Raw genomic sequence first — 14,142 nt, 5'->3', positions numbered from 1 at the left:
ACGTCCTGACGCCGATGAGTTTGGAGCGTGTCGGCCACAGCAGAGAAACGGCTGAAACAACGTGCCAAGGCTTTCCAGAAACGAGAACCGCGTTCAGCCACCTGCAGCTTCAAACGATGCAGGCAGACGAGTACTCATAACATATGTCGGTTTTGGCCTTAATTTATTCAACCGTGGAAAGCTGGCAGCTGGGGGGCCGGCAACCACCTGTCCCTTGCTTTAAAGGATGGTCTTGACCTCCTGCCAAATGTCCCTGCTTCCTGTACARAACAAACCCACAACACGCCGCGCGGCACCTCAGCGGCAGCGACTCGGAGAGGCAGGCGCTGCCGCGCCGGCCCTGCGGCCGACCCAGCGCAGCCGATCGGCGCGGCTCCTGCCCGGCACGGGTGCCGCCGAGCACCCACCGCGGTCGATTACTGCTGACGGCAGACGAACGCCACCGGTCGGGGAGCAACAGGTCTAAGGGGCCCGCGGCGCGGCGCCTGAACGCTGTTGCCAGAGCGCTCGGTGGGAGCAGTAACTGCAGGCGGGARGGGGGAAGACGTCTTCTACCGACGATGACCTGCAACGCAATTCCGTTTCCCTCATGCCGGTAATAATCCACAGAGCCGTGAAGCAAAGAGGCTGTTAACCGCGCGGAGCAGCATCTCCGAGCCCTGCAAACACCTGTTAGGAAACAGGATCTAMGCTCTCATTAGGTAAAAAATGAAATAAAAGTCACTATATAAAAAAAAAAAAAAGCAGGGGCAATAAGCGGGCACCTGCGGAGTGCCAGGAATTTGTTTGCTYATTCGTCAGCAACTGCAATATGGCATTTCAGTCTGTCAGCTGGTGCTAGACCGTCCTGCCCCTTCGTAACGTCAGAAATAGAGCGCAACGTTGCATTTTCCTGGAACGGGCCAACCACGAATGCGAACSGTGAAACTCTGCAGAGGGCAGGAGAAGCCCAAGGTCGAAACCTCCTGCTCCGGCTCTGCAGACCCCCGCTCGCCCACTGCCACCGCCCGGGCACAGACATTAACTTCTGTCGCTGCTTTGTCAAGGGTGGCCAGAACCTCCGACCATGCGCCCACGCGAGAAAATCTCTTGCAAAGCTTTTGAGAACTCTGAGCAAGAAGAAGACAGCACAGAAGCAGTTTACAGCGCAACTGAAATCCCAAGAARGTAGGTTCTCACAGCACGCTGATTTACTACGTTTAATCCAACAGTTGGTTTCCAAGTACGGCCATTACCTTAAATAAAACAGACAGTTAGTACAGTATGAGACATTTTCAAGGCTTKCTATGTGCCAAATCCCTCATAAATTGCATTTAAATCCTCAACGTTTTTTGGGGATGGATGACTCGATCTTGAAAGTATCACTCTGCCCACAAAGACATCAAAGAAAATATAAGGCAGGTTTAATTAGAGCCTACAAGTAACTTGGCTGGTAGGCTAGAGAGCACTTTCAAATTGATTAAGTCACGTTTTAAAAATTTATTTATTTTTGGCTGCTGTAGGAAACACATCTTTCAGTAGACTTGGCCCCAGATTCTGCAAAGATTGTGACCAGAGCTTGGGACAGGATCACACGTTGCCAGGAGGTTATCCTTCCCAGATCTGAGAAACCAGGTTGTATTTTTCTATGCCAAGATTCACCGCACTTCTAAGGTGACATTTTTGAGGGCCAGGAGACGTGCTGAGGACACAGCAGACGGCGTGTATGATCTGCGCCCGAGATGCTGCTCCGGCAAGCACCGGCACAAGGACCAGCCCGGGCAAGCCGGCAGCAGGACATAAGCGCTGTCCCGTCTCCTTTCCGTGCACGGGAACCGGGACATCCCAGGGGGATTTATTCCCCGCACATCAAAGGGAATTCAGCCAATTCAGCCAGGAAACTGTTTGCAAAATGTTCATCGCGAGTCGCTGCCAACATTAGTCCTGGCACCAGCTCACCCACGTGAATTGCCTTTCTGAGTCTCAGATGAGCCTCATCTATTCGCTTTAACATCGCTGCTTCAAAAWCACTCCTAAGGGAGCCTATTCACAGGAAAATTAACAGAAAAGGCGGGGGAGGAAAAGTAAAGGMACATCTTCAAATTTGGCAGATTTTTGTTGATATTTTTCTAATGTTCCATCGAGAAACTTGACTATTTAATTCTGGCACCCCGGTCCTACGCAGAGCCAGTAACTTCAGCCTCCGTCCTGCATCACGGCCCGCTTGTAAACTGAGCCCTTCAGTTTGCATCTCACAAAACCTAAGTACGAGCAATTGCATCTCGGTTAGCAACGCATCAGTTCTGCTGTCACACTGTTAAAGTTGATCAGCCTCGAGATACGCTTTCTAATACCAGCTGTTTGTGATGGATTTGGACTATTCCGTAATGTCAGCCTTATTACTGGGTTATCTACTGTAACTAGATTGCTGCAGGTTAATCAGGCTCCCCCTTTTGGGGGGATAAATTAAGACAGACTTCTCCAATTTCTGTCTTTCCCTCTCTCACAGAGCTCTCATTTTTGCTGCCTGTGCTGCAATATAGCTTTGACCACTCTTTAATCTTGGACTGCACAACAAGAGGCTAGAAAAACTAATTGTTCTGAGCTCAGCTGAAGGATGTGCTAATTGCCGAAAGCAAATGTTAAGGCACTGAGAGCATGAATTAAAATTAAATCAGCTTCCTCCTCCTTTTACATCTTGCATTTATCTTGATCCCACTGAAGTTGTATGTAGGACAGGAAGGAACCAAAAAAGCAAAAATGCTAGACTGGGATGTATGAGACACGACTGTCAGGAAACTAAAAGCAGAGGAAGAAAGTAAAGCAAGAAATTCCTGGGCTCTTGTTGCTTGCATTTTACCAGAATCTTTGTTTTCCCTTCTCCTGCTAATAAAAAATGACCTAACAAAAAAAAATCTTCCCTTATTTCAGCTTTTTAAGACAGACAGTATAGCCCATGAGGCAGYAGTGAGGAGCTAGACCTGTTTCCATTCCCAGAACAGCCCTAAACAATACAAAAAACAACAAGCTGGGTCCAAGTTTCAACTGGAAAACCCTCTCGCGTGGTACTTCTCAGATTTTTGTCGCACAGATAAACTCTCCCCGTTCCGTGCGCTCTGCAGCAAACGCRAGCCTGCTGTTCGAGGCTCACCTTCGTCCCGCGGCTCCCTCCAGGGACGCAGCAGAAAGGCTGCCTGGGAAACGCCYGGGAATAGAAAAATGTTCTCAAATGGTTTTGTCCAACTTACGAGATTTACAAGTTTCTGTGCAGCATTTCCAGACCTACGAGTTTCCCAGAGAGTGATCCTTTTCAGTGCCTTTTTTTTTTTCCTAAAAGGAGGCTGAGATTCGTTTGCCAAGCTGTCCACCTTCCCCTCTCTTGCAAACTCTGTCCTCGGCTTCACGGCGGGCACTSGGGGCGCACGGCAGTGCAAAGGCACAGCCTCAGCGCCGCGGCAGGTGTGTCAAACAGTGAAAACCAGCAGCTTTCTCTGCTCCAAAAGAATTACATTGCATTCAAATGAAGAGAAACCAKGACCTGGCTGGTGATGTGGGAGCTGTTCTGTTGCAGAAGGAAAGAAGTGGAAGAAGGAAAGAAAAGCACAGCATAGCACAGTGTAAGTGGCATGCAGTCATTAAGAAGAAGAAGCCAGGATTTCAAAARCATCTTCAATATAAGCAGAAAGAACAAAATCCACCAAGTGCCYGTACTCTTGAGAGCCAAATAATGAGACCTAGACATATAATTTTTATGCAATCATTTTGTCCCTTTTAGAAGAGACTAGAACTGTCTCTTAAATCGGTTAATCAAAATCTCAGCTGATTACATGATCGTTAGCTTGCTTCCCAGAGAGCTAATTGAGACCATTCAGTATTCTGAAATTGAGTTGCCTTCAATGGCACATCCATCTCTGCAGAAAGGGCTTCAGTTCCTAGACTAAACTGGCATTGCACTGAATCAAGTTTCCAGTGCAAATAGGCAAAATTAGTGGGGGGAGAAGGAAAAAAAACATTCATAATCATTTTTGTTCCTTGCCCAAGAAGTGGAAGTACTTTCTGTTCCAATTTGAGCGGACTGACATAAGAAGACTGGTGAAAAACACCAGCAGCTGAGTTACCAGCTGAAGCATAAAGCCTACCTTTAACTTGCACGCATTAAGCTTGTTTGGAAGCTGTTCTCTGCTTAATGTTCAGGAGCAGATTTTCTGCTTCTTTGCCCTTCTCTCTRGCCCCACCGGAACACCGTATTTCTCATACACAAGACCAAAAGAGGAGTCTTCAGAGCTTGGGGTACCACTGAGCAGAGAGCTGCCAGGCTCCTACTGACCCTCCTTCCTTTGGCTCCTCTTGTCAGACAACATCAGCCTGGACTCTCAACTCCACCAGCACCTCCTGTTGACAGCATCTCCTCCCATTTTTTGTCTGCTACTCATCACTGTAGGCCATTAAGCTTCTTTGCGGCAAGCACCAAGTCTTACATGTTTGCACAGGGTCTAACAAAAAACAATCTCAATAGTTGGATCTCAACATAGTCAAGCAAACTAAGAAACAAAATTCATGCACGCAGGCAATGAACCATATCTGAGAGCCCTGAAAATGCTCCGTGTTCACAGAGGATAGAAAACAGCTTTTCCACAGAGGGCCTGGGTGGAGTTTTCCTAGCTGACTGGCTGAGATAAGCAAGGGAAACTGGAGGAGGTCAGAGATGAGGCAAAGCCAAGGAAACATACTTCGGTGAAGAACCACCGTGTTCCCTGAGTGTGGAGGCCTCATTCTACAGTCCCCCATGCCAGTGGGAGCCTGGCCACCTAACGCTCATGTGCTGATGAAGTGACACCTGCCATTCTGACGTCCTGGAGACTGAGCCAATGGCCCTGGGAGCAAGAAGGAGAAACATCTCAATGGCCTCACTGGAGGGGTCTCCATGCAGGTCACGACACACACGCATTCCTTCAGCAGAAACAACGAACCACAACTGGCCAGTAGCAACTGCACTAGCACTAGGAAGCTTGTTCTTGCTCATATCCCTTATTAGAGCTAACATGATCTTAACAGCTTCTCTCACACAATTAACAGTGAGTGAAGTAGAGGCTTGTCCCTCCTCATTTGCTCTGCTTCAATCAACCTTAAATAAGAAACTCTTACAGAAAGACCCCTAAGGAATAATTGTCCCAGCCATGACAACTCAAGGCTGAACAGGATCTCAAATTGCTTCAGTTTCCTAGGCAGCACACCGCTCCCTCTAACAGCTCCATTTTCTAACCATTTAAATACTTCATTGTGGGACCAGGTATAATATATGTGCTAAAGCAGATAATGTCAACAAGCTGTGGAAGGTAGCAATTTACCAACTCTGTATTTCTAATTTTGAAAAGCTAGACTGAAGACAGGGGGGAAGGAGTTATTCCTCTTCTACAGAAAGCTTGGAGAAACCTGATTAGTGAAAATGAGGGAAAAAACCTACAGATGAACTTCATTGTGATCCACYCACAGGGAGAGAAAGAATTTCAAGAGAGCTATGTCACCTCAGGGTGCAGCAGGTGCAAAATGAGGCATCAAGATYTTACTTCTGGTTCTCCTCTGGCTGATTAAGTAATGCAGACTAGCGCGATTCCTCCAGCCAGGTGTTTGCAGAGTGATTTTTGGGCACTGAACACAGGCACAAGCGAGTTTCTCTGCCAGACGCCTCGGGGACGATGAAAGGCTGGAGCGCACGTGTGCACAGAGACCCGTCTTTGCACAACAAGAAATGGTTCTTTCCAGTAAAAGAGGGATTTACCAGCCACAGGTCTCTGGAAGGGAGTGGTCTCTTCTCCCAGACTCCCCTTATATGCAGCAATGAGTGAACCTCCAAGTTCAYCATCTACCTGGAAGAACAGACTCTGGCCCACCGGTATCTATTGTCCCCAACACTAGTTTCATGCTCTGGAAAACCGAGGGCCATAGGCAGCTGCCATTATGTCTAGAAGTATCAGTTTAGGCCCTTCTAACATTCCCTCTACTCTGAGGCCTTGTTCACAGTTGCACTCCTAATATTTGGAGTAACTGGGTGCTGAAAACACCCCAACAGGCCCTCTTAGCTCTTTGTAGCCTTAGCTCGTGAGCGTTTGGCTCAGTTTGTCAGCTTCTCCAAAGAGCTACTTCTTGTCTCTTCTTTCATTTCTCTCCTCCCACACAGTTTTTTCCTGCCCTTTCAGGATGGCCGCTATTCGAGATGCTTTCCGACAAGGCAGAGCACCAAGTACCAAACCCGAGCATCTGCAGGCGCAGAATACCCAGCCGCGACCCCAAAAACTATTTTGAACACGAACTTGATAAGCTAGCTCTCTGCTACGCCGTATTCTGCTGTCCTTCAGCTGAGCAGAAAATGCCGTGGGCCTCTTAACCTTTGGACCATGGAGTCATGCAACTCAGCTAGGCGCAAGGCATCACCTGGGAATAACCTTTTGGAGGTGCCAAATCTGGTTATGCTCAGGGAGAGCCAGCGTAGCCCACCCCATCCCCCTCGCATTTAAGGACAGTTTCCCCCTACACTGCCAGGAGCTCGTGGTCAGGCCATACTTCTACCCTCGCCCGGAAGGGCAGGATGGATCTTACAGAGCCAGAGGACCCTCCAGCTAGCAAAAGCTCCCAAACGGTCACCACGACTGTCTCCAGCATCTCGCACTTTTTGCGCAGACAACAGGTCGCCGCCGGGCAGCCGAAGTCGCGCTGTGCTGCGCTCCCGCTGCCTCGCTGGGGAGCTGGGGAAGCGTGGCAGCGCTGAGGTGCGGGCACAATGAAAGCAATCTGAAGCAATCAAGCCTTTTCTGTGCTCTGGGACTTGATGACCCGCTAGCGCTTTCCATTATCGATTCCGCTGCTAGGAACAGAGGTCTTGTAATTACAGCAGGGAACGACACAGCCCTCCCCACCAGCCTCCCAGGCCTCTCCCATTGACCTTGAACTGAATGGCATCTCCAGGCAAAAGCAAGAGAAAAAGCTGCTGTTTTTCACAACAATGTGCTGCAAATCGACAAGCGGGGAAACATCACACCGAACTACCGCGCTGAACTCAGCAGAAACATCTCCAGGTTGGGAGCGTCTAATTAGCTGGAAGTGCCAAAAATGCTCACGCTGCCTACTGCTGCCCACCCTCCCAGGAACTGAAGGTGCTGAGGAGCGAGGGTGAGCTCACCTGGCCAGCACAAAACCACACWCAATGCAAAATACAGGCAAATGGGACAACGCAAACAACTCTCTGGATTTTCACAGAGGGCAGGGGCCTGGCTCAGGTGGCCCATACCCACAGCACCTGCCCACAAGGCAGAGGAGTGCCGCGACCCAGTACCATCACCCAGAGAGGGTAAATCACAGCTAGCAGACCGCTTGGCTCATCTGTTCCAGGGCACCTGGCATCAACTGCACCTCAGCCTCTGCCTTTGGGAGCCACGTGTCCTGCAGGTTCTCTGGTCTTGTGTACAAGCAACAACCGTCTCTCTTCCTCCCTAAAAGTCTTTCTTTCCCTCTTTACCACCCTCTTCATTTCAGCCACAAAAACATTTTGAGGAGCCTTGTAGTCAGAGCATAAAATGGATAACCTGGAGCTCCCATCTCCTCTCCACTGACATTTCAGATATATCAAAATGCTCAAGCTAATTCCAACACTGGAAGTACTACAGCTGTGCAGGCACAGCACGCTGCCTGGGCTAACATGCTCCCTTCCTCAGCAGGACCGATCAGTGCGGGCAGAGAACTTCACCAGCATCGTGCCGCAGCTCCCTCACTGCCCCTTCCAACATTTTCCAACATATTTTCCCATACATCCCATCTCRTTGCTCTCCCTAGAATACAGCACTACATAACTTCCATGAAGAGCAGAAGATTGCAGACTGGTGAATTTTTACATGCTGAAAAGCCCCGTTGTTTGCAGTTCTCCATTTGTGACAATCCTCCAGCAAAAGCGACAGTCTGTGGGAACTGYTAAGAGCTTTGGAGAAGAGATTCTTTTAATTATACTACATGCAAGCTCCAATCTTTTCTAGTATCTGCCACTGGAGAGATGAGCTCACTTAGAAAGAGGGGGRAAAATAAAGTAATTAAAATAATAGCTATAAGCCTAGCTGAGAGATAATAAATGACAGTGCAGTAGAATGCTAATGCCGTGTTCTTGGCTCCTTTCGAATGGACATGTACAGCTCATCTGGGAAGTCTTGCTCCAGTGAGCAGATCTCTCCCCAAAGGTTTGTCCTCTGCAGCTATGAAAAATGGATGAGATACAAAAGGAATTTTTAAAATCCCTTGCTAGGAGTAAGTTAGTTTGGTCAACAGCCACATCTGACTTCCCTCTCCTTTCCAAGGACTGACAGGCACTCCACTTTCTCATCTTTACAAGGTGATGCAAAGCCCCTTTTTCCTCACAAGTGGTGAGTAATGACTGTAGTCTTCCCAGCGAGGCCATCAGGGTGGGGACTGGGGCTCCTGGGCATATGACGGGAAGAGGAAATGGTAGTGGCAGAGACCACGGAAAAACGCCACGTTGCCATAGGCAAAACTCTGGGCTGACACAGCTCTACAGCTCTGGGGCACTGGCTGGTTCCTTCCGAGGAACCAGCGTTGTTTCGTGCTGTAAAAAATTAACCATRTACTCATCTCAGGTTGCACAGATGCTAGCATCTCTTCGCTAGAGCAAAGTCACCCATATCCCAAAYAAGCAAGGCACAGGGCAGGCACACGCTTACGGCAGCAAGATGCTCCAGCTGTAAGCACCGTCTGCAGCCTCTGCCAGTAGGTTTATTCAGCTCAATATTTATCCACGGACTCACGTTCGCATGGATCTSCTGGCCAGGGGTCAGCTTAGGTGCGCAATATAGCATGGGCGCACAGATATTTCGGAAATTGTGCCCTAAAACTACTGTGCTGCAGCTGAGCGAGCAGGAGGAGAAGTGCTGTATGCCTCCACCGGCCAGTGTTGCTCACTGCCCGGATAACAGCCAAGCGCCCCGAGGCAGGACCCTGCACGCAGTGGGAGACGCCGCCGGTCCTCTGCCGCACGTGCGGTCCGGGAGCTGCCTGTTCCCGAAACGCTGTTTCAGGGAGTTGCAAAAAGATAGGAAATGTGGGTCAGACAAAGCACGTTTACATCCAGTCGGTGCAGCAATGTTTGGAGAGTGTTTCAGCTGATCATGCTTGAACTGAAAATTTTTGACTTTCCTTTCGCAATCGTATTTTCCTTTTAAAATTTACACAGCTAGATATTAACAGCAGTATGTCGTTGCCACCCCAGCAACCTTCAGGAAGCTTTCCCTGAAAGCCCTGCTGAAACCTCATGAAATATCAGTTAAAACCAAYGGTGGAAAACACCTAGCGACATCTTGCTTTGGCCTCGTGTTTCCRGTGGGAAGAAGGGAAGCGGGGCAGCCAGCGTTAGTGATGGAGAGAAAAATACCACTTTATCACCACTTTTAAGCAACAGCAGCGTTTTGAATACGGTGTTGCCAAAACCGCTTGAAGACTCCCGCGGCCAGGCGACACAACCAGCAATCCTGTGGATTATAGCAGAATCCARGTATTTTTCCACTAATAGCAGTTTCTCTTACAAAGACACCCAGCGATAAAGTCTCGGGGCAGCGACCGGGGGTTTTCGGCACGTGCAGGCGGCCGCGCCGCGCTGGCTACGGCAGGGCCCCGGCGCCGGCCGAGCGGAGGGACCCGCGGTGCCAGCCACCCGACGGCACGCCGCGAGTCCAGCGCTGCCGGCGACACCGCGGGACGCCTCCCTGCCGGGGCGGGGGCCGAGGTGCCAAGCCGAAGGGGGCGCCCGCCGTCGCCCGGCTTCTCCTCGCCTCCTCTAGCTTTCCGGCGTTGTTGCAGCTACGGGACTTTTTTCCCTCTGCAAATCCCAAGAGCGTAAGAGCAAAACCTCAGTGACGTGAGCTGAGAAAGCCCCCGGAGATACCAACACCATGGGTTCTGAGTACACMATCCCCCTCCCCACCCACGAAAACCGAAGTTAGGAGCATCGGGCAGGACCCACCTCGGCTGGGGACGCTCGGTTTGCTCCAGGGCAGAGCCTTACCACCCTGCTCAAGGTCTGCCGCAACAGCACGCCTGATTTCCCGTAACCGTGTTTCCACACCGCCGCGCGCCCACCGTGCCGCACCATTAACCTCCTCGGCACACTTCCTGGGCAGGGAGGCAGAGGGAACGAGCCTCATTAACGGCCCTGGGCTGTTTCCGGCTCTCTCGTTTCGGTTAGGCATCCTGCTCGCCGCGYCGTGTTGCCGAGATTCTTAAAATTCTCAAAGCAAAACCGCGCAGGCGCGAGTGACCCCCGCCCAGGAGCACGGAGCAAATCCTGCAGCCTGCAGGCAACCCTCGCTGGCCGTTCCTCTGCCGAGGCTTCTCCTCCTCCGCATCTTCCCCACTAAAGCAAGGCAAGCCGCTAATACAGGCGTTCATTTGGTCTACTCTAGTAAGACTGCTCCTAAAAATACTCTGGAAAATTGAATCAACATTTTTGTACTTTAGCTGGTAAAAGCAATTATTAATAATCAACGGGAACATAATTTTCTTCAGCTAGAGCTACCCAGCTGTAATGTAATTTCAATAGCAAACTTTGTTTTGCACACTAAGCAAACACGACGGACAACGTAAGAAAAATACACAGGAAAAATGGAATACCAAAACCGGCTTTAGAAATAAATTAACTTCCCCTTTCAGCCAGTGAATAATTTTAATTCAAATGGCCTTTGGAAAGATAAACTAAATTTTGTCCCTACCTTCCACTGTAAAATGGAAAAACACGGAAGAAAACAGAGYGCGCTCATCTGGTAGCTCAGTCTTTGTCGCTTAATCTGTTCACCAGTCTCGGGGTATGAAAGCCCTCGGCGATTACGAGTAAGTCGGTGCTCTGTACCAAGCCTCAATGAAGCCGGGAGAAGCGGTTCAGGCACCGGCAGGAACCGGGCAGCGGGGAAGCGCCTGGAGCAAGGAACCGAAGTTCTCACAGCTCCCGGGGCGAACTGCTTGCCCCGGGTACCTCACACAGGCCCACCAGCTCAGCGAGCAAAGGCGAAGGGCGCTCTGCACGACTCCCAACAGCGCGCACACAGCCAGSAGGACTACTACCAGACCCAGGACTGCAGCCAAGCAAACAGTATTTCGYGATGTGTGCCTCCATTTCCATTCAATTTAGAGTGAAATGCACATCTGCACTTTTGCTTGAGCAGATCCCACTATGAAACAGGTTTTTCCAGAGACTGGGAGAGATCTTGCAAACAAAAAAAATGAGGAATATTGTCTTCCCTCGATGTGATAAATTTGCCGTGGAGTCTATGCTTTCCAAATCAATAAACAAGTGCCAATTCATGCRAAGACTCAACTTGGGAGTGTGACCAACTCATGGCTTTTTCTTTCAGCCAAGAACAGCAGATGCTACACAGCTCTGTGAAAGTATTGATACTTAATGGGTACTGCTGACTAGATCAAGCCAGCTCGGCTAAAGAAAAYTACTGCTGAATTGCTGGAACTCTTTCCACACTGAGGAGTTGCTAAGCAAGGCCCCACTCCCTGGGGGGAACTGACACCCCCAGGCAACACTATGAACTATTTCAGACAGAAGCAGATGAGCAGGTGAAAAGAAAAAGGAGCAGGAAAAAAAGAAATTTAAGCTAGCCTGAAGATTTGGAATAAAGTTGGGTGACTGTTCCAACAATCATGGAACAAGTCCATGGAGCCCCCTTTTTAATGAAAACCCATTACTGTGGTGGCACAAAATAAGAAGGTAAGAAGGCTTTAGAGTCTCTYCCTCAAGCAGGTAAGCTAGAGAGTGCTCTTATCTGCAGGGCTGGAGTTCGCCCTCTGCAAGCAATGGTGCGGACGACCAGGAGCAACGCTGCGTCCATCGAGGAGGAGGCATTAGAAGAGACGGATCGTCTCTCTGCAGTCAGCGGCATCTTCCTAAGGAGAATATTTTAAAGACTAAAYGGACATAAGTAAACGCTCAACTGCCCGTAGAAATGCTAGAAGTGGACTCTGCCATCAGCTCGACCCAACCCACAGAGATGGCAAAAAGCAGCACCGGCACCTCGGACTCAGCCGCTCGCCCTGCCCCACCGGGCAGGTAGCCGCGCTGACCAGCGGCCTCTCAGCCCCCCATTCCCACGGGCCACCCTCAATTTGCCTGGTGTCAGAAGGCCTCTATGATTCACCAGGCTATTATTTTTTTAAGCATTTACTGAGAGACTTCTCATTTGAAGCTGGATTCTCTTTTCATCTGCTGTTTTGGACAGATATTGTCTCTCTAGAGGAATTAAGAGTCACATTGGAATATGACTCAAAGCTGGCTTTATATTTTCAAACAGCCTAAGTACTCAGGCTTTTGAAGACTGGCTCCTCTTGGAAAGAGAAGAAAAGCTCGTGGGCTACGTCCTTCATGGCCGTGCCCGGGGGGACGCGTCCTGCTACCTGCTGGCAGGGGACTCCCGCCCGGACRCCAGGGACCCGAGCGCTTTGTAATCAGCACAAACGACGTCGGTGCCAGGTCCACGGCGAGGAGTTCACAAACATCTCAGATCCCTCCACAGAAAAATGTGATCAGAGAGGGCAGTGAGGGGTAAGTGGCAAAGGCAGGCACAGAGCCATGAAATTAAAAAGTCAGGGGAGAAAACATCAGCGGCAAACGAGTTTGTCTCCTTAATTCGACAGCTCGGCACGGTCTGCAAATGCTTGATTCTCAGCAAGAGTGTTCAGCGCTTTTTTGGCTGCAGAAGTAGAAGGTTAGGGTCAGACAGAGCTCAGGTGGCCCAGGTGCCATATGTAGTTTCAACCTGGATGTAACATAAAACAGAAGCTCCCCTCCCCTCCCGGCGTTTCCCCCCTCCCGTCCCTACAGCYGCTGCGATGGAGCCAGCTTGCCTCTTGCCGCTGCCGCTTCTGCTAAGTGCTCCAGCCACTAGATCTTGCCGGGGGACATTTTGGGTGGGAAGCGAAGCAGATGTGCTCCAGGTGGAGGTGGAGGTTTTGTGCATAAATCRTCCCAGTCCATGGCGTGCAAAACCCCCGGATGCTACCAAGCCTCCAGCGATTCGCCCCACTGCCTTCCACAGCCCAGCAAAGCTTTCAGAGGCAGCGGAAAAGCTGAAGAGCCGTTTTAATACTCTCAGGGGTAAAACTAAGCACCCTTTCACAAGCTGTGTTTTATGCTAAAGAAAATGGGCTGAAAAAAACCACCAAGAGGAAAARGAGGCAGAGCGGCCAGCACGGCGACACCTCAAACCATGCAGAAAAGGAGCTTTTGYCAGGTTTTGCCGAAACGCAACCCCCCCACGGAAGGAGAGGTCCAGCGCCRGCCACTTACTTGGTGTTGTCCGAGTCAATGGTGTGAAAGAGCTTCTCGAGTTCCTCCTCGTTGAGCGTCCCGTCAGAAAAAAAGGCTTGAAACTCCTCCAGGGACAGCTTCCCGTCATCTGCAAGCAGCAACACAGCATGCGTTAGGGACGTGGGCCCGTCAGCGGCAAAGCCACCCAGACCCAGCGTCGAGGGTCACGGCGGATTTGAAGGTTCAGACCAAAATGTATCTCGAAGGATATATTTTATCCTTTTCTGTGTTTTCTAAGGCTGAAAAGCGACGCTTTCATCCCCGGAGCCTAGGGGATCCTGCGGAGGGAACGGGCCGAGGCTTGCTCGTCCGCACACCTCCTTCACGGCTCTAGGCACCGAAACGCCCCTAGAAACAACTGTGTGCAGCAGGTCGCCCTCGCGGCGGGCAGCCAGCCCCAGGGCCCAGGCCTGCGTGGGAGCAGCGCCTTTCCTCTACGGCGCGTGCAAATGATGCAGGATGCTCATTAAGGGACACCTACCAGGTGGAAAAATGCCCCAGGCTGGAACAAACAGACCCAGAGTATCTTTTGCCATCYCCACCCAGCCGCACCTTCCCCACGCAGTGGGCCTCCTCGATCTGGACAGGAATGCAAAATAGCAGCCAGCCAGCCTAACAGGATGCGTTTGGCTTCAGCTGTCTGCTGTTTAAACACACAAGGGATGCGTCGCCTTAATATTGTGCCTTCACTTCCAAAGGGACTGGATGACACACCAAATCCATCTGCCTGGCCATACGGGCTACAGCTTGCTGGGTGCCTCTTGGCAAATCCACCGGCGAGTGAAGGCGTCACGAGGCAGAGG

At 50.5% G+C, this 14,142-nt stretch overlaps 1 protein-coding gene across 1 annotated transcript in view; it reads right to left on the bottom strand.

The window, feature by feature from the left end:
• The window catches only part of NECAB2 (N-terminal EF-hand calcium binding protein 2), a 69,886-nt gene that overhangs the window by 35,886 nt on the left and 19,858 nt on the right, over positions 1 to 14,142 (bottom strand). The window contains exon 3 of the mRNA XM_085301135.1: positions 13,319 to 13,427. Coding sequence (XP_085157261.1) covers positions 13,319 to 13,427 — 109 coding nt within the window. The remainder of the gene's footprint in view (positions 1 to 13,318; positions 13,428 to 14,142) is intronic.

This window comes from Rhea americana, unplaced genomic scaffold, assembly GCF_003343005.1.
Source record: "Rhea americana isolate MKP2758 unplaced genomic scaffold, rheAme1 scaffold_172, whole genome shotgun sequence".
Classification (NCBI taxonomy): Eukaryota; Metazoa; Chordata; class Aves; order Rheiformes; family Rheidae; genus Rhea; species Rhea americana.
The sequence above is the reverse complement of the archived record's forward strand: the minus strand, read 5'-3'. Positions and strand labels throughout refer to the sequence as shown.